General features: G+C 42.8%; 1 protein-coding gene across 1 annotated transcript in view; it reads right to left on the reverse strand.

The window, feature by feature from the left end:
• The window catches only part of osbpl8 (oxysterol binding protein-like 8), a gene marked incomplete at both ends in the record, with an annotated part of 51,925 nt that extends 30,719 nt beyond the window's left edge, over window positions 1-21,206 (reverse strand). Inside the window, 3 exons of the mRNA XM_079236222.1 lie at window positions 130-306; window positions 1,391-1,427; window positions 21,162-21,206. Of these exons, the coding sequence (XP_079092348.1) occupies window positions 130-306; window positions 1,391-1,427; window positions 21,162-21,206 (259 nt within the window). The remainder of the gene's footprint in view (window positions 1-129; window positions 307-1,390; window positions 1,428-21,161) is intronic.
• Window positions 21,207-21,797: the final 591 nt, after the last annotated feature.

A 21,797-nucleotide genomic window follows, 5' to 3' on the forward strand; every position in this document is an offset into this window, starting at 1 on the left:
AAAAGGTGTTAAAGCTGCGAGTATGTTTTCATCTAAAAATAATCCATGGAGCTCAGTGTAATGCCGCACAAACCAAAGCTGCCCCAAAAGACAAGTTTAAGCCGGGCATTTGAAAGCGGGCCTCCTCACCGTGGCTGTAGCTGACCCCCGGGCTGAGGCTGGAGGGGCTGGCGACCTGCTCCCTGTTGGGCGTCTGGAGGCCCGCCTCCTTCTCCTTCTCCCTCTCCTTGTCCCGCTCCTTCACCTGGCGCTGGCTCATCCTGCCTGGTGTCAGAAGGACGGCGTCATCACTGCAGACTACGGCGGCTACAGCTACAGAGGGAGGGATGGGAGAGGGTGGGAGGCGAGAGATGAGAGGAGAGATCAGACATGTTGCCGTCTTACTTACATCAGAGAACTTCTACAGACAGCCCTCTTGTGGGGCATCTGCTAGGCAATTTGATATCGTATGCAACTGTGGTTTTCATCTGTTTCGTAAGATTGGAAAGAGGCGCTTCGTGAGCGTTGTTTACCTGGTGCTAATGAAGGGAGCAGACTAGCTGTTCCTCGGGAGCTCATTGTGGTTTTGGCAGGAGACCAAAAACAAATATATGAAATGAAAACACAAGTTCTATCTCTGCTTAAAGAGAGAGAGACGCTGCATGATCTGGTTACACGGTAGCTCCTAACAGCACTCCATATAAAGCCCTGTTTCTGATGTGGAACTTCTTGGCTTTTCCATACCCGACTATTGGAATGACAGATACACTGTGTGTATAATGAAATCATGAAATAATATATATATATATATGTTTGAATTAGCTGAGCTACTCCACAATCTTCCCACAAGTTACTGATTATTATGGGAGACAAAATTTCCCATGAAAACACGCTTGACCGAAATGCACTGCTCACATAATCCTGGTTGGTTAAAAGGCTTTGAATCTCCACAACAGCAGTGAGAAACCAAGCAGTAAGAAAGTGGAATAAAAGGAAATGGGTGCTTTTTTAAATTTTTTTAAAGGAGGCAGCCGTTCAACAGACGGACAGATTTATACTACTTGAAAAATCTGCACGTATAAAGAAAGCCCAGGGCTAAGTTAATGTCAAAGAGACTGCACGACATGACAATCTGCAGTTAATGGTTTATTAATGAGGTTGGATCAACTTAAGTGCTGGCAGAGCAATCAAGACAACTGTTAGGAGCCCGGGACCAGTTTAAGTACACAAAAATCATGGAAAAATAAACACATTTAAAAGAGCGTTTGTCAAAAGGAGATTGTGTACAATGGGTGCATGTATATTCGCTCTTTCCCTTCCTTAAATAACCACACACTACCCGTACGTGTTATCTACCCCCTAAATAGCCGCACTGACCCTCAGCCCTTCCTCTGAAAGATCGCTGGCTTACCGGAGCTGGCATGGTGCTCTCTCGGCTCTGCATGCTGCTGGAGGGGGAAAGGGTGGGGACCGAAAGAGAAAAGTACGAGAGGGATGGAGATTTAAATAAAGAGATTTTGGATAAAGATGAAAGGAGGGGAAGGGAGGGCATGTTGTTCACCAGATGTTGTTGACCAGATGTTGGCAGTGGCAGCATCAGCAAAGGGAGCAGGAGGAGACGCCGCAGCCAAACAGGACGACGACAACAAATAATAAAAAGAGGAGACAAGAGACAGAAAACAAAAGAACAGACATTAGTTCAACCGAAAATATCAACGGAGGACACAACGTAACACAAAACAGACAACAGATCGAGCCAATGGCAGAGGTAATGATGGGTAATACAAGAGGAGACAGATTGGCGCCCTGGTACAGTAGCAGCGACAATGTTTACCGTGTTTAGCGTGCTAGCATGCTAACACTTGCTCATTAACAAACAGTGCCGCTGAGGCTGATGAGAAAGTCATAAATTATGCAGCACTTTGGTTAAAAAAAAAAGTGAATTAATAAGTTATTACAATTCATCCCCAAAAAAGCTTGAATTTGTGTAGAACATTTCGTTACAATCCATTGAACACGTCTTGAGATATTTAAGCCACAAATGTCAGCTTCACCAAAGTCATTGGGATACATCATCTGGGAACCACGAATGTCCGTCTATCACAACAACAAAAAGACCATAAAGCAGTGCGGTTTTGTCTTTGAACTTTAAGCCTTTCACAGTGGGCTATCAGTTCATGAAAGTTAATTGTAACGTTAGCATGAATGCGTGCGGCGGCCGTGGGTCGCGTGGAAAACTGACGTCACAGTCATACCTGAAACAACGGCGGATTTCCCTAATCCACAGTGAGACAAAACCCAACCACAGGTAGGTCAGCAAGGAGAAAGACAAAGAGAACAATGCCACTGATTGGATATTTCTCAGTTAATCAGGAAGGAGAAAGCAAAATGCTAAGTCCTGATTGGTTCGGAACCTTAGAGCCACTGTCTGAGAGGATAAACAATACCGAGAGCTGCTTACAACAATAAGGCGAACGGATTAGGCAACTCTCACTGCGCGTCAGAGGTCGATTAACAAGGCTTTGTGGGAGAGGCATCAACAGAGTGGTTTTCTAATTTAATCTTGGCTCAGCTCAATATCCTTGCGGTGGGAAAGTTGGCCACTCCCTCTGGCCTACGGTCACGAGGGCACGGAGGTTAGCGGAGGATGGGAGGATTCCTGGACAGGTCTTCAAACCAACAATCTTCCGCTTTTCCAGTATGATCATTCTGCCGTCCATGATCACAGCTTTCCTGTTTGGTTCCACAAAAAAAAAAAAAGATAAACTCACGGCAATTGTTGCCAACTTCTTCATCTGACAGACTTTAAACTATGTATACCTGATGATTAGGGCCGATTAATTACTCAGAGTGTGGGAGGAGATTGACGGAGAGACAAAATGAGCGGCTATGAATAATCTCAAAGTGTCAAGAAAGAAAATAAATAAACTGTGACAAAGCAGCCTCAGAGGAGTTTTACTGGTACAGTGTAATGAGACACAGCTGGATCACGACATGTGTGGCAGGCCTGTATTAGCGTTTAAAAAGCTTTCTTGACTATACATTGACAATCCAGCTCTGCGGAGGCTGGTGGGTGACGTCTAACTGCATGGCGGGCCAATCAAAGGGGTTCTTTCTAGTTCAAGGTTGACTCATTCAATACGTAGACATGTCCGGGGAAAAATAGCTCATTTTGTATAGTACAGTTTCTTTTTATAGATTTTCAACAAAGAGGTATTGCACAATGTAAAGGTTTTCATAATGACAGGTCATGTTCTTCGACAGGAACAAACCTAGAACTTCCTCTCATAATAGAATCGCTGTGTGAAAGAGTCAAGTGTAGGAGGTCAGTGACACCGCATACTCATACCACATAGGGCTCTGAAAGCCAATTTTCTCAAGCTTCAGGCAAGATATTATGTGCTCGAGCGATTGAGAATGTGTGGGTGTGGCAGCTTCCTTCCATCTCAATAATAATGATCACCTATAGAAGGAGCCAGAGCAATAGGCTGTGTTCAAATGTGTCTGAGAAAGTGTTGAAATACATCTCTCCAGGATGAATCTAAGCTTGCAGTTGGGGTTGACTCCGATGATAGACGGGCACACTTAGAGGACGAGCACCTGCTGGAGCAAGAAAGAGGGAGTGGTCGATATCTTTCTCCCAAGCTGCTTTTATTTTGGTTTAAGGGGCTCAGTTCACAGAGAAGCGATACGGGATTCTTGAGTTATGGAATTGAAGGCGAGAGCCAGATCGATGAAACTGGTGTCAGGGGCCTGGGGAAGGAAGGCAGGATATTCAACACTGTGGGTTAAGTCCAGACAGGGGGTCGAACAAGAACAACTGTTTTGAGTTGCAGTTTTTATACAGTTCAGGGATGGGAGATTCGGGATGTTTTCATTCGCCACGATAGGATCAAATCTGTTAAATACACTTTTTTTGTGGCAGGACATTTCTGAAGAAGTTTGAAAAATTGCTCTTCCACAAATCAAAGCATTAATATGGCAACTAACAAACGTTTGTCAAGATAAGTGCTGCAGGAATGAGTCCTAAAACCCAGAAATTAGTCAAAATGTTTGCTCTTCCCAGCCCCTCAATGGGTTTCTTGTCAATAATGTTTTGGTGAGATGCCTGAAATAATGTCTTACGAGATTCAAACGTTTTGTTCTACGACATAAAATACTTTGTAGGACTACAAAACCTACAGTATGGCGACTGGTCCGCCTTTAGCTTGGTGGTGGAGATGTGAAGTCATATGACCAGTTTACAGTTAGTTTATAGTATTGTTTATTGTCCATTTGTGAAGATCATCTTGCCAAACACAGTGTGTAAGTATCATAAACCTTTGTTTGCCAAAGAGTTTATTTTTCTAGGAGACAAAATCTTCTTTTCTGGAATATATATGTACATGTAAGACAAAAAATACATATAAATGCATCAATCATTTTAAAAGGCTCTTCCAAAAACAAAAAAAGCGTTCTCACACAAAAGGTCTGATTAAACACTGGGAAAGATGGCAGCTGACAATCATAGCGTTTGTTTGAACAAAATCCAGATGACTTTCCAGTACATCTACCCTGAGCCGCCCAATACAACCACATTCTTTTATGAGACAGCAGATGGACTTTGATGACCCTGTTTGTCATTTGAGCGTAAACCAAACATCAGGTCTTAGAGTGAAGCAATCAATGTTTCAGAAAACAAGACGTGGCAGCTCCTGCTGCACGACAGGACGGTGTGCAGCCCGCTGGGCTTAAAAGGCAAAATCAGATGATATGACTCAAAGCAAACAGACGTCACGGTGACGACTCGCACATTTAGATCCCAAAGTAGTCTGCTGTTCTGCCGCGAAGGACAAAACATAATAGAGATATACTGTTTGGCTCATAATTCGACCTTGGGTGCAGCTGCATTCACATAAATCGTGCAATCGTGGCATCGCCTCGCTACCTCAGGGCTAGTTTCACAGCATTTATACCCAGATTTGGTTTGAGCAACTGGCTTGAATGTTGTAAGAGCTTACGTATGCCTGCATGCATGTCAGACAACCGTCCCTGGATTACCAGAGATGAAAAGAAAAGAAAACAGAACAATGGCATCATTAGCTGAAGGTAGTTTGGTTGTCGAGAGGGAAAACAATTTAAGACACGGTGATATTTCGCCTTTTATCTTTCAGACCAAAGCCGACAGCCTGCTGTGTCAATGACATGACATCCAAGGGCGGTGGAGGAGATGCTCTGAACTAATACTGAAATATCTCAAGTTTTGTCTGAGGCAGGCACATAAAGCAAAAACAGAGCAGGGAGTAATGGTGCAAAACACGAGGGTTTTCTCCTCATTTTGAGAGAAGCCGATTTTGTGGGCCTCTTGGGAGGTTTTACTGTTTTCTTTGGAGTATTTTTACGTGTACAAACGCCTCCAATAGCGGCACCATTCACTAATATGTTCCTTTCTGCGGAAGTCGGATTTACATGCCCTCACATGTACGGTTCAAAGTTAGTTAGCTGCTGGGATTATCAACTGATTATCCACTAGCACGCCATACTTTAGCACCTTTACCAGTAATGTAACTTTAACGAGACTAATCGCCCACAGTGAGCTGCCAATAGCCAGTATCTATCCGCTGTTTTGGGCTCCCATTCATAGTTTTGACCCCCAGCTTACACAACTCTCTGAAGTAATGCCCAATACACAATTGAAACCATTGCTCCTGGCCAGAGTGGAATCACAAACCGTAAACCTTTGCAGGCAAAAAAAAAGCTAGCAAGCACGTCAACTTCAGCATCTAGACCAAACATGCTAATCAACCACCGTTTCTGGGACATAACTAAGAACATCTTGTCGTTGATACGACCCTGAACACAGCGTAGGCCGTTCAGATGGAACGCTTTCTGTTTAGAAGAGCTCTGATAGATCGATGGCGTCGTAGCACGACTTCTCAGCTAAGGGTAAATAGAAGAACGTTGAAATCCTTTACAAGGACATCACAAGTTTGTCTAAGACTTTAGACTTTGACTGGAAAATTGGTGAACTGTTTTCCAGGTTTTCCAGGATGAGTGTGAACCCTGTGAACCTCCACCGTGTATTGTCCTCTAGCATCTTCATTTATTCACACATGCATTCCCACACTTGCACATAAGTTCTCTACATTGCATCCCACCGAAACAAGTTCAGCATGGTAACTCAAGATGTATCAGAGTTCAACTGCATGGAGTAATTACTACGAAAATGACCATATATATATATATATATATATATATATATATATATATATATATATATATATATATATATATATATATATATATATATATATATATATATATATATACACACACACTGTGTCACAGAAATGACCCTCATCTCCTCCTAACGCTGCCTTTAACGCCGCACGCTCTCTCTCCCCTGGAAGGATGAAGTGCTTACGCTGGATAAAATGCCATGACATATTACGTAATGTTTAAACATCACTCGCAGCAGCACATTTCTGACCCAGTTTCTTTTTTAGTAGCAAGGAAAACAGAGATGACAACAGATTTTTTGTTTTGTTTGTTTTTCTATATCTGAAGGGCACCTTTTGCCATTTATTCAGCTTTGAATCAAAATATGTTGACATAAAGGCAAAACATTAATGCTAGACCAATCTAATACTCAACGGACTGTCCTTTGTATTTTAAGCAACAAAGACAAGTGTTGCTTCATTTCATTAGTTTGCTGACTGGGTTTTTGATGGTGGTGGTAGGGGGAGCGGTCTAACAAGAGACCCTTCACATGTGGTGACTGAGAAGGTCATGGTCTAATGATCCACCCCGGGTTATAATAAATATCATTTTTCAAGCAGTATTTTAATGTTTTTTAAATGTTAATGCTAAACGATGCATTGCTGTTGTGTAGCTATTGATGTTGAATGAGTAGTAAAAGGAAAGTGTCCCGCCTACAACACACTATGATGACATTTAAAACAGCAGCCGGTTTAATCAGCAGCATTTACAAAGCCGAGCGGAGAGCGCCGTCATCGGTGAATCTTATTACTGGGATTTAAGGTTTACATACAAAGATAAGACTATTTCCAAGAGCTTCAAAGTGTGTTCACATTCTCCAGAACGTTTCCCTCGTAAAGAAAAATGAATTGTAATCAGTCTAATAAAAACACCTGGAACGTGTAATCTCTACCAAAACCTATCTTATAAACAACATAAACTTCATACTGCCGAATAAAAAGCAGCTATATATTTTTGTCGTTTCCAGGAAAGCCACAGCACATGATGGCATCTTCTATCTCGTTTCATTCTCTGTGTTTACTTAAGCAACCTGACACAAGCTCTCCTCTCCTGATGTCCCAATAGAGATCAACAACACGGAAAGGACTAGTCCAGACTTCTCATATGATGTTAGAGGGTGTGCTTGCATTACTATGCCATTAAGTCAGGGGCATAAAATGGTCCTTAATGAAACCGACATTGTCTATAGCATTTGGGACGATATATTTTTTTTTTTTCCGCCTGCCACGACAAAAGGGTTTATCGTGGCAGGCGAAGAGGTAGAATCTAAATCAGTATCACGAGAGAATGTCCGCCTTTATTTCCTGCATGAAGATAAACATTAACTGTAAACTCCTGACGTCAAGACCAGGCAGGAAGGAGCTTGTGGTCACAGGGGAGGCGTTCAGATCCTCTGAGTAACCTTCAGCACACGTCAGAATTAAACTGACCCGAGTTCAGGTAACGACCGATTGAAAGCAAAAGTCACAATTCTAGGAAAAAGGCAATATTCCTGATTAGTGAGGAACCATTCAAGCTCTTCTGACCAATGACACACGATTATTCTAAGATCTGAACTTAAAGTGACTGACGACAAACACACAGCCATGCATTTTAAATCGTAACAAACAGCTTCTGGATTGTCACAGATGAGCAAAAGTCATAGAATGCATTTTTTTTTATGTATTCATTAGGGGGGAAAGAAGCAACATAACAAATTGTCACGGTAAAAACACATCTGTGCAAAGCAAAACTTTCTGTGTCATTTGTGCCTTGCCAAACCACCATGACAGTGCACTCCGCCGACTCCCAAACGCGGCGTCCTCTGCAGCACGAGCTGAGTGAGAAACGGCTTCATCCATCAAAGAACTGACACATCTGTCAGCGCGGGGCGACTGTATGGAGACACAGATTGTGGGAGACGCCCATATGGTGGCTGATTTACAGCTGGACTGGACTTCAACACGCACCATCGATAAAACATCCGATCACGTGGTCCACAGTGTCCAGAGGAAGGCCTGAGCCAAGGTCGTCAACACTAGTCCTTCATGAACACAAGGCGGACAGGTAGGAGTTACACTCTATCAGAAGGAGCAGCCTGCAAGTCTTTAAGTGCTGCATGCATTCAAACGTCTGTGTCGCCTGCTTCACAGGCAGGTGGTGAAAACACACAAGCCTCCATAGACACAAACTCGCCTGCAGACAGTTAGTTGGTATGGGATAATCCAGAAAATACTTTCTGAGCCTGATTTATAGCAAGGAAATATTGAAGTGTGAGCTCAGTGCTGACTTGTCCGTGTAAACTAGTGTGTATGTGTGGAACGTGTCCTCCTAGCAGACAGTATAAATAAACAACCAGTGGCATTGGTGTGGAGTACGGTGCTTTTCTTTCTCTCTTCTTTCAATACTTATTTTTTCACGACATCTCATCATTTGCTTACTTGGCGTCATGAATGGACACTCGTATGAAGCATCCTTTTGTTTGTAACATTGAAGAATAAAGGGAATAACTTCACCCCTTTTTTATAATGTAAATACTTTACAGTTAATGGCTCTGAAAGTGGTTTTAAATATAACATGTATTCGGTTTATTTAACTTCTTCTCCAGATATGGGTGGAGGGGGACGGAGAGGAAATCTGAAGCCTTGTATGGCCAGACAGGAAATCTATAAAGAGATAATTGTCAGCAGCAGGGCCTGTTTCTGACACTGGAGCAAAGCAGAGAAATCCCACCATCTTTATGTTTTTCATCCTCTCTCTCCGTTGATATCATAAAACCTGATGAAGAGGCGACTGGGAAGCAAATAGATAGAACAAATACAAATAAAAGAAGCCTGTTGGGTGTCGGGTCGACAGTCGTTTGAACAATATTGTCCATGGTTTTATCTTTCATGAGGGAGGAACAGGAGAGGGGGACATTCGACCTCACGGGGTGCAGACAGCATTTCATTAGACTGGAGCAGCGTTTCAGCGGTGGGGGTCGCCGGGTGGGTCCATGGGCCTCACATGGAGAGTCTCAGTTTCATCACTGTTACATGTTCTCAAAAGGGAGGATGGCCACAATATTAAAGATTCATAATGGTTGTGATGGAGGAATCAGGCTAGGTATAGTACTACAGGGTTCATACGCATTGTGACCAGTGGGTTTTCATGACTTTAAACCAAATTTCCATGACCAAACATTTTGTGAAATCTCGGTGTAAACATGAAAAAGTGAGTAAATGTAGTATTTAAAATAACAATGAGCGCGTATGCCTGGTTATATTTTGAGCGTCTTTCTTTGAAAAGCATATTAATCATATCAAACTCAGCGTAAATGAACGACATGAACACATGAATATAACACATTTACATGACTTTTCCAAAACTTTTCCAGGCCTGGAAATAACCATTTTAAAATGCCATGACTTTGAGGTTTTCCATGACCGTATAAACCCTGGTGCTACTACAGAATAATACTATGTTACTCTTCATAATATTAGTATCTACCAGTCTCAGCTGTGAGCCACCGGGACACGGCTCAACAGAGAGGAAATGGAACATCTGGCTGATCACAGCTGGATAGCAGGAGTGTCCAGCAGGTGGTTCAAACTGGATTATAGTTACACTTTTAAGAGCTTGAGTTAACAACAGCGTGGATATTTATCAGGGTTCGACACACAGAGCTGGAAGGAGCTGCCAAAGACAGTTGCTTACTATAAATAATGCATCACTAATAACAATCCAATAGCATACCACATACATGTAATACCTTTATTGCCTATACTTAAGTACTTAACTTGAGTAGGATTTTAAATCCTTATGGTTTTGCTTCTTTTTAACACTTGTTCCACCACTGAAAACAGCAGCATGAACACAATATCAGAATAACGACAACAAGCAAAGTGGCAATTCAATCTGATGACCAGATTTCCTTCAGGTGATTACATTTAAGTGTGTTGGTGCTCTGAATTGAAAACGCTCCCTTAAGCTCACTGTGGAATATCACTTCATTGTTCTAAAGCGATTCCCTGTCCTAGGAAGGAGGCAAAACCCCGGACTGCGGCAGCTGTGCAGAGTAAATGAAGACAGGCCTCGGCCGGCACTATCAGTCTGATTACACTGTCTCCGGCCCAGCTGCCTGCCCTCCTGTGCTGATTCCCGCAGAGCCTCTTTTGTGGGCAAAAAAAAAAAGATACAAAATTTACAACAGTTCCTGGAAATCTGTTGTTGCGCAACTGCATCCCAGCAATGGGTAATTGGTTAAAAAAAACAATCCCCTCTATGGGGCTGATCGGATGTTATATAAAACTGTAAATCATAGCTTGTTTGATGACAAAAAGCCCAAAACTGCTGTATTTGGATGTATTGAACACCATAAGTAATATACAAGTGAAATATATGGTTTGGTACAATGAACAATTCAAATGTCACAGATGTGCCCCAATGCAAATTTTGGAGACCTCGCCTGAATGTTCTCTGTACTAAACCCTCTCTTACTTTGCTCTGTTTACTTTATCAAAGTCAACCTTTGCAGAGAGGAAGTTCACATATTGTGTTGTGATTTGGGTTAGAGTTGGACCTTACAGCTGCATCATTTCAAAGAGATAATCATCCTGAAAGTGATTTTGTTTCTAGGCGGACCTGAAACCTTTAAAACATTTTCGGTGTGTCATCTTCATTTACTCTTAACCAGTAACATATAGACTGATATTTACACATCTGAACAAAATCTCACATGTGTACCTTTTATTATAACACCCACATTATTCAAATAGCCCTATTGGTTGCAGAGATACACCCTTTTTATTTTGGGTATGCAATTTTCGAGGAAAGGGCCAAAAACAGGTTGGTGTTAATTTGCCCTCATTCCAATGAGCCACACACACGGTCACACATCTAGGTAGCAATTCTGAATCCTGATTGGCATTTTGTTTGCTGTACTTGAAAGCCTCACTGGGCTCTTGATGGGACTCCTAGAGAAGTGCTGCATTGAGTAGCTATCGCGTTTCTATAATGCATTGTCTTTTTCCTCCATCCTCTGTTACGAGCAACCAGAAACCAACCTCCCCTCTCAACTCTCGGCCGTTAGCCTTGATTAGGGCCATAGATCGGCTATAGACCTGCAGACACAGTCAAGGATCCATCTGAAAGAGAGCACTGGGCCAAGTAACTCTCTCCACCACGCTAATGGGAGCAGCATGATCTGCGTTAGCTATCCATGAAGCCCTTGAGCAAAGTGTGGCATGGCAGAAGTTCAGAAGCTAACCTTTTATGGCAACAAGTCTGAAACAACATCTTCATTGGAACAAATCCTTCAAATGCGACTGTACACACAGTATGACCAACTTCAACTCGGCCTCACATGCAGTCCAACCCGCCCACTCCCGTTCCTCCTTGTGACGCTTGACGGTGTTGAAACTCGCTTGAAAGGAAGAGAGGAAATGCGTACCGTGTGTCCGGTCGGCCCGGGGAGGTGAGCTTGTCGCCGCCACAGCTTCTCGGTCCGACTAAACCATGGAACGACAAGCCACTGAGCTCAGCCCCGTCTCTCCCACACGCTAAACACTGAAGGGAGGAGACAAGGCAGAGAGAACGAGCATACAAGAGAACTCGAGCCCCTCTCTCTCTCTTTCTCTGATGAGTTCCCTTTCCTCTTTTCTTCTCCTCCTCCTACGAGTAATTGTCCTACTCTCTTCCCTCTTGCTATCTCCCCGCCAATCTGACCGATTCCTTCATCTACTCCTCTCTCTACGAACCTCCCATCATGCGTTTCCGACGTACAATGCAACTCTTTTACACGTGTTTGTCAGACAAACATCATCTGACACACGAACCCGGGAAACAACAAGGAAGTGGGCTGTCGCTGCTTTTTTTTAAAGGGCTCAACTGAAAGCCACAATGAGGATCTAGTGTAGAAGCCGCCCTCGAGCTAACCACACGGCTCTTCCTCATGCTCTTGTTTACTGAGGCCCTTCTGCGCCCATAAACCAAGCGAGTGGCCCAATCTCCCGGGCCATCGTGGAAAATCACCCCGAAGGAGGACGCAGCCGCCCTGGGACCTCATTATGGGCCCAATAATGCAAGCTTTAATGCACTACAGTTTCCATTAACCTGCTTCCTGGAGGGCCTTTAAAGCCACGTGTAATTGAACATATGCTGAAGAGTCGCGACTGTAGATGCCTAAACCAAAGGTCGTTTGTCAAGGTAGCACACCACGGGAGTGTAAAGGATCTGCAAAACAAGATTCAGCCAAATGGTTCCCATGTCATCAACACACACATGTGGAGTCCTCAGGCAAGGTGAAGCCGAGGTCCGCTGCGTTGACTTTGCACAAGAGAACATTTTTGTCGGTACTCTGTAATTAGGACAAAACGGACATGTGGTTTAATGGCTCTAATATAATGGTATACCGTGGCTGCAGCCTGCTGTGGTTCTCACCAAAATGTCAAGATTTAGAAGGTGATAACTCAGTTGGTGGCAGTAAACAACTTAAGATAGTGTGAAAACCTATGTATGGAGACTGTATACTCTGCATGTTAATTAAATTAATACTGTATACTCTGCATGTTACTCAAGTGAATATTTTATCCTCTGCATGTCACTATAGTGAATACTGTACACTCTGCATGTTACCTGAATTAATACTGTATACTCTGCATGTTACCCAAATGCTTAGGGCATGCGTGTGCAGTCCTCGTGCTTGTGCTGGTAGAGCATGAGATACCAGCAACAGAGAGACCTGCTCATCAACACACACAATCCAAGAGAAGAAATCTATCGTTTGCATCTTGACCAAAAAAAGGCCTGTTCCTGGCACTGCTTCCAGACGGCAAACAGTCACCAAAACTTCCTTTAGACGACTAAAAATAGTCAAAATCAAACAAACTGCATCAATCACATTTGGAAATGTAAAGCTCATTTGCAATTTAACACTGGCCATTTTAATTAGACTAAGGAGTTCGGCTGCTGGCAGGAAACCCCTGCTGAGTGTGATTCAGTCTGGGACTTTGACAGCGTTTTTTCAAAGAGGAAGAAATAACAAAGCACCCATTTAAGGTAGTGATTGTGGCAGGAGTAAAAAAAAAAAAAAAACTCAGTAATTTGGTGCTGCATTCTTCATTTTCTTGAGAATAGCTGCAATTCAGTTATTTTTAAAGGCGCAGAACCTTGTAAAATTGATTTCAAAGGGCACTTATTTAGTGGCTCAAAACCCCCCCTATTCTAGACTGCTATGGCGTCTCACAGCCACGTCAAGTATAGGGAAACAAGATGCTGGTCTAACATAGCCTTGCTTGGGCGAGTTAAAGTCCTGTTAAGGAAGCCTGAAATGGTGCGAGACTACTTATAATTGGACATAAAACAGACAAATACTGTTTACTTTGCCAAAACTGTGCCAGGGAAACTTTTCATCAACTTCTGCATTTAACCCATCCTAAGCGTTGGGTAGGACTATATTATATATATATATATATATATATATATATATATATATATATATATATATATATATATATATATATATATATATATATATATATATACACACACACACCCACATATACACACAGTGGAAGCCGGGTATCAAACCGACAATCTTGTGACTAAAAGGACCAACGGCTTTATCAACGTATTCTCTCATTTGTTTTGCCGCTCAAACGATTCAGATTTCTACTTTACTAATTGGGAATTTTGATATTCATATTTTAAAATACATTGACATTAACTTTGTTTTAATGTTTTACCATATCACCAAGACATACATTTAATGTCTGGCATATTCCACAGTATAATATCATATTCATGGTCAGAGAACTGAACTGCTGCATTTTTCCTCCATTATTGGGAGGAAACATAACCCCCAAAAATGTATATAAAATAAAATTCTACAGCTCCTATAATATATGACATTGTATACAGTGGGTACTACTTGACATAGGACTATAAGGTACCTGTGCATATAGCTACAGGAGGATACACTTGAAAAAGAGGACACGCATATTACTCGATGCCACACATGATTTCGAGGATGGCTGCCACCCCTCCCTCTTCCCAGCATTGAAGCCGGCAGAAGACATACTTCATCACAATTGCAGCCAGTGAGCTGACACACACTATATTACCCTCCTCGGGCCAAACTCCAAGAGGGATGTGTGCATGTGTGTGTTCATGTGTGCCCGGATCGATTCACACCAGAGAACCAAAACAGAGCTGAAAGGGATTCAAACAAATCCAAAAAGACCCTATATTAAAAAGCAACACTTTAAGGGAACACACACACACACACAGACACACACAGACACACACAGACACACACAGAGAGTGTGTCTACCAATAAGCCAATCTGTGTGATGCTACATGCTGCCTGCCTTTTTCATTCCCCATGCTAATAAATCCATACTGCCTTGACTGCTGCCTCCAAATCAATAACCCACCCACCGCCTCGACTTTTCTGTCAGGGAAGGACTGAGCAAATCTTAGCAGGAGACACTCAAGGTTCTCCACAGCACTTGGTTAAATCCTTAAAAATAAAAAAATAAACCTGCAACCTCCCCCACATCGTCTAATGTTCACTTTGTCGAGACTTTCTTGTCGTTCCTGTATATTTCCAGACTTTCGTCTGAGGCCAAGCTTGAGCCGTGGAGAATAAGCTTTACTTTAGTGGTGAGAATGCGTCTCATCAGCCCGTGCCGTCAGCTCGGTTCTGTCAACAGCACCCTGGGTCCCGCTACTGATGTGCAGAAGCTAAAGCAGCCTCGGTTTCTCACTCCCGAAGAGCTGAAGCCAATTTTCACCACTGGCTACTTGCAGCCCTCTGGAGCGTATTGCTGTCACAGTCTGTGGCCCTGGGTGTCTCCAGTTAAGACCGTGTTCCTTTAACGGCAGGATCCGGATCCATCAAGTGATGCATCAAAATGGGCACTATTGGCATTGGGTCTTGCATTTCTGGGACATTGTTGTTTATTTAAAGATGTGTATTGCAGCAGAGGAACAGATACCAGGATGCCTCAATGCAATAACAAAATATGAACACCTCCAAGGGGGGGTGACTACTTTTCTTAGGTGCTCTAGACAAGTTGAAAAAAAGTGCAAAAAAAGTGCAAAAAACTACAAATCCAGTTACTACTATCCATCCAATAGCAGACAATTAACTCCTCGCCAAAAACATAAACCTCAGGGTGGCGCTAGAGGAAAAGTAAAAAGTCATTGGAAGGCATCCAGAGGAACCACGCATATCTTTAGCAAATTTCATGCCGCGTGATCACGCAAAAGTTGAGATATGTTTCGGTGGAGCTTTTGACCTGCTGGAGGAGTTTGGTGAAAAGTAATTGGATCAACACAGTGGAGAGCATTAATTGTCATTGGACCATTAATGTCTTGACCAAATCTCATGGCAATTGAGATCTGGACCAAAGTTTTAGAACAGATTTTTAGCGGCATTAACTTTGTCTGTAGGCTGCAGCACAACAAAGCAGGAAATAACAACAATCAACACAATTAAAACAGACCAAAAAGAGACAATTTAACTACTAAGCTTCTGAAATACTCTCTGTAGCCGCGAGGAAGACGGAAGCAAACTTGCGGTTGGAACGTGGCGCCAGGTGGAAACCAGAGGTTATCCTCAGAAATCATTCATATTGGTTTAGATTTTCATGCTGATGATTTATTGAGCCGTGTTGGGCATTGACACGCATTAAAAGAGTCTATTAGGAAGGGGGTTAAACCATTTGTCGATTTTCTTGGCCTCCAGACTGTCAACATCGGCCTTTATGAGCAGTAAACAAGAAGAGATGCACACACGTTTCTTTATTCATAAAGACAATTCTGGTCTATGAAGGCTCGATCGTGAACCTCCTGGACGTATTATGAGTCTAATTACGTTTGCATCAACTGGTTGGTGGCGTGTGTTGTAGTTGCATCCGATGGGAATGGTCCCCACGTTGCTCCTGAGAGGATTGCAATGACTACATTAAAACATTTATGAAAGGGACTTCTCAACAATGCATTCATAGCGAGGAGCTTCCCAGCACAACTAGTCGTGTACTGTTGGCAACTGTAAAGCAGCTCTGGAACAAATGGTGGAGATGAGCCTTGCCAAGGGGCAATTCAACCGCCACCGAGGATGAACGCCTTTATTTCCTCATTCAGCTGCTCAAATCCTCCTAGTCACAGATCCTGTGTCCTTACCTCTAAGCTTCCCCAAACCCATTGTTGGAGTGCCTCGTGTCTGTCTGTTCTGAACAGCAGGTCACCGGCTCTTTCTTTATAGTATGTACAATGCAAATGACAGCAGACTGAATGGTGGCGGGTGTTTGAAACAGGAAGGCCGGCTGCCTGAAACCTTTCCTGAAGCGTCTCCTGACTGTGAGGATGTCAGAGCGCCAGACACCTGGCGTGCTTCCCGGGGCCTTTCATCTCGTGTTGGGAGCATCCTCTCAACCGACGGGCCCTTCTTCTTCTTTTATAGCAAACAGCAGGACAATACGTCCCAAAGCCCAAGTCTCACACCGTCCCGGTACTGCGGGAGCCCATAATGTGTGATCGAGTGATAACGCAACGGCCCGGAGACACCACAAGGATATACATTTATGCATCTAACTACTGCATCTGATTGCATTATGTTTCGATGCTTTTAATGGTTTTATGTGAAGCACTTTGAATCGCCTTGTTGTTTAAATGTTCTATACCAGGGGTCGGCAACCCGCGGCTCCGGAGCCGCATGCGGCTCTTTAGCCCGTCTGTTGCGGCTCCCTGAGGCTTTGACAAAAAAAAAAAAAAAAAAATAGAAAACTTTTTTTTTTTGCCCAGTGGAAAAACTTTTAAAGGGAATTCCTCTTATCTTGGAGTTTTAGGTGATATTGGGTCAGTGAAAATAAAAATAAATGTTTAAATATTTCTTTCACTAAAATGTGCGTCACGTCGCTGTCAAGCCTTCGCTCCTGCAGCTGCTACTCGTGACTCAGAGCCCCGCCCTCACGCGCAGATGAGTGCAGAAGAGCGATTCCTCAACTGCTGCAGCAAACTGAGTAAAGTAGATCTACTTTCAGGAAGTGGATCACATCTCCAAACTCCACTACTGCTGCGGGTTCTGTGTCAGCTCAGGAGTAGGGTTGGGTACGTCCGGTACCTACCGGACCGAAAAGCAACGCAGATTTCGGTGCTTCCTTCCGGTGCCTGAGCCGATTTAAATACTTTTTTTTTACACTACTCTGTAAAGTTGCACGGTATATAGATACTAAAAAGGTAGCGCGGTACCCGTACGTTAAAAACGATTATTAAAATAGCGCGGATCAGAGCACACTCGCTGCCCTGCTCTCTGTCTGCCTGCATGCAGAGCGGGGCTCGAGGGGGCGGGGCTTCCAGCGCTCACACACACACACACACAGTGCGCGCACACAGAGATCGCTGGAGACACGAGCACGAGCTTTTGAACGTCCGTCCTCGGCTTGATGGAACAAATCTCTCCAGTTGATATTAATGATGACGTGTAGTCCAGTAAAGCAGCAGTTTTAGGATCCAACAGTGTCTGAGTTCTGTTGCACACGGTCCCATCAGGCCATGATGCTTGTGTCTGTTCTTTTTTTAAATATATATTTTTATAGTTTGAAGTTAAAAGGTTTGAAGCTGTAGTTTGAAGCGTGTTTGTATGTGCTTATTTATTTATTTATATCTATAGTATACTTTAAACAGTTAATAATATTGTTCAATTTGAAGAAAAAAAATTGCCTTGGCAATAAAAAAGTATTGGTTCAGGCACCGGTATCGTTTTAAAAGTATCGGTTTAGCACCGGTATCGGTTTAGCACCAGTATCGGTTTAGCACCGGTATCGGAAAAAACCCAAACGATACCCATCCCTACTCATGAGACAGTGAGGCGTCCGTTAGTAAAAACGGATCCGTCCTCCGTTTGCGGTGCTCTAGTGAGGAGGACGCTCAGTGTAAACGTAGCAAAAGATATGCGTTTAAAATGTAAAACTCAGTGAAGAGGACAGGTATAACCTGCTACCTTGCAGTTACAGGGCAAACACTCTACCACATGAGCCACAAATATAGATAGACCTGAAGGTCTGCATAGTTGTGTTTTTAATTAACCTTAATGTAGCCGACACATGACTATTTTTTGTTTGATAGTTATGAACAGGTAAAATAGCAATACAATGTAAAAAAATGTCTGTATTCTTGTTCTATAATTTCATAAATACAACAAACTATAGTTTTTTGTATATATAATATGACTATATATAAAACTTCAGAAGCTGTGATATCAAATCATTTTTGCGGCTCCAGACTATTTTTTTTTGGTGGAAAAAGGTCAAAATGGCTCTTTGGATACGAAAGGTTGCTGACGCCTGTTCTATACGAATAAACTTGCCTTGCCACAAAGGAGGCTTATTGCAAAATCACAGAGAGGTACACATTCATCAAATTCACTGCAATCAAAAAGAAAGCATTCAGAAGACACTGTAAATACACCGACGTGGCTTTAAAATCAAGTCATGCATCAGCAGTCTGATTACGCAGCCGCTGAAACAGGCTCCGGAGAAGGCGGGGGGAGGAATTCGCTCGCACTACCAGCAGACATCGAGTGTTATTAAAACTCACTCCCACTCCCAAGCAAGTCTCAAAGAAGTAGGGAAGGGCTTTTAGCTCTGCTCCCATACGATCCCATTGTGTGTCATTGTCTGCGGAGGCCCGTGGGGGAGATGGCCAGAGCCGTTATCACCCGAGTTATCTGCAATTATAATTGCCCTCCCGCTCGCTGCAAAAATGGCTACTGAGGATTATGATGAAGGTGAAATGAAAGGGCAGAATCACACTCCTGAGAGCGGAGAGGAGTGGAGTGGTGCTCTATATATGTGCCTCTGTGTGTGTGTGTGTGTGTGTGTGTGTGTGTGTGTGTGTGTGTGTGTGTGTGTGTGCTTGCTGACTGAAGGGGCCACTGGTACCCCGTCCTGCTAGGTCCATTTAGCAGTCCATTTTTTTTGACACCGAGAACTACCGGAAGGGTAAAAAATCAAATGCAGGACTAGTTGTTTATAATAATCTATAATAATATAACTTTTCTTGGTTTACTTTAAATTAATATAACCCATTAAGACCGTGATTTTCAACCACTGTGCCGTGAGAGATAGTCAGGTGTGCCGTGGGAAAATGTCCAATTTCACTTAATCGGTCCGAAAAAATATTATTTAGTTGCCGCAAATAATATGCCAGTGTTGAGCGTCTGAGCCTGCTTTATAGTGGCTGGCCTAGTAATAAATACTCTTCCATGCCAGTAGGTAGCGCAATAATGACCTACCATATATGCTGTATTATGCTACAATGTGACATTTTGTAACTTTGTGGGTTGTTGGTGTGTCGCGGATCAAAAAAGGTTCACTGATTAAGAAAGAAAGAAGAAATTATTCTTTATTAATCCCCTTGGGGAAACTATTCTCTGCATTTAACCCGATTCATTTTTTTTAAGCAGATGATAAACTTGGGCTCTTCTCCAACTCAAGCGGTCTGTATTCTACCTTTAACATTCTTCAGACATCTCTACAACACCTTTAACTTAAATAAATATGTTGACAAAACATTACATTTTACATTGTCGTGCTATCCGCACGCATAACGGGACTCAAAGTTGTTCAATCTTGTAAATATGGAGCCAACTGAAGATACAAGAACTCTGTTTTTCTCTATGCAATCCACCGTCATCTCCTGTACTCCAGTGCTGCTCACACCACTTGAAAAACAATGACGCAGTTCATCGTTGTCCTTTGCTCTTCATTACAGGAGATAAATATCACACTGTTTCATATATATATATATATATATATATATATATATATATATATAAATAAAACTAGGCTGGTGCTCACTAGCAACAAGAAGAGAACTACACAGGATCATGTTGCATAATAAATGTATTATATTCACCAGAACACACCTGGCTAACTCTCACAAGTAAATACATTGGATATAATTCAAACATTTCTTCTTTGACCTGTTTAAAGAAGTCTGTGATTGATGCTGATGCTGTGTGTGAACAGTTTGTTGTGCGTTTCCTCTCTTTTAGGCTCAATGAGATTCATCTAGCCAAAGACAAAAGTGTTTCCTCGCTTTGTTTGTACCTCTATTTTAGTCAGTAACTAAATGTACTCTACAACAAACAAACAACCTACACAAAAAGAAAATTAAACTTAATTAAACACCTGATACTCAAGTGTACTCAGTTCTGTCTTTCTGCTGCTTTCAGTATTCCGCTAAAATACAACAAATTGCTTGTTGGGTTAAACATTGACAAGAAATGATTTCCAACATTCTTGTGTTGGACAAACATTGAACTGAACACGAAAGGCTCCAATAGTTACATTTTAAAGATATCAGTCGGGACTATAAAACAGGGCTTCAAGATAAACACACCTCTGTGTGACATTTTAAAGTCTGCAGATAAAGCTGTCTATCTATTGACACACACACACACACACACACACACCCACACACACACACACACACACGTTTAATTACTAACAGGAAAGTGCAGTGTCTGCCAAAGCGAGCCTGACAAGCCTGTGGCACGTTAGCAATATTAGCACCTTACGCTAATCATTAAGGTTCAAAGAGTGTTCTCCTGTCACTGAGGTCGGCTGGGAACAGAAACTCATTCTGACTTCAGGCTATACTTGGAGGTGGAGTGAAGACCACCAATTATTGGGGACCATTATCAGCGTCTAAGAGGCAATGAGGCAGGCTTGGTGGATTTAGGATAACTTCTTGATCTAATGTGGAGCCTGCAGAATGAGTTTTGTGTGCAGTGCATGTGTTTTTTCTTACCTTTAATACTCAATCTTTAAAAATATAGCACTTAGGACATATTACCATCTGAAAGCACCATAATGATGGTTGATTTATTCCCGATTGTTTTAGAAACAGTAGGTTGTTGACTCTCTGGCTGCATGTATGCGAGTGTGTCGACTCACCAAAGTCTTCTCCGGCTCCTGCTGGGACTCGGAGGAGGACTCCATGGTGGCGATGAACCAGAGTCGAGCCGGTCAGCGCTGCTCTGACGACTGCATATCTGTTAGGAGGGAGAAGCAGTGTGTTAGCACAGCAGGACAGCAGCTGTTTCATTTCTTTCACTACAATGTGTTCATGTTTCGGTCCCCTGCGTTGTTTTAAGAGCAGTTATTTTCTGCCTTGAACAGCACTAGGTTTTACATTAAGTGCAACACCATGCCTACTTATCTATCACATTTCAGAAGGAACCGGCAGCACTGGCTGTTTTCCAATACAGGAGCACGACCAACGATCTTCTTTCGTCTCCACCCAAACAAACGGTGCCGCAGCTCCAGGCCTGCTTCTGGGTGTCTGCTCCTTCTCCCAAAGAGTCCTGAATAAAATCCATTCCTTTGGTCTATTTTTTTCTGCTGTCGGGCCTCAGCTTGCTTTCCCTATAGAAGTGTTGGAGCGTGACACGGTTTCCAACCTTTATCTATCCCAGGAAGGTTTGTGCTGGCTGCCAGCTGGCCGCTCCACCGACCCGCTGGGAAGCTACTGGTGGCTCCACCAGTAGGGCGCCTGCTGTCGGCCGCTTCACGAGCAGGACTTTGAATAGT

This window comes from Taurulus bubalis, assembly GCF_910589615.1.
Source record: "Taurulus bubalis genome assembly, chromosome: 20".
Lineage (NCBI taxonomy): Eukaryota > Metazoa > Chordata > Actinopteri > Perciformes > Cottidae > Taurulus > Taurulus bubalis.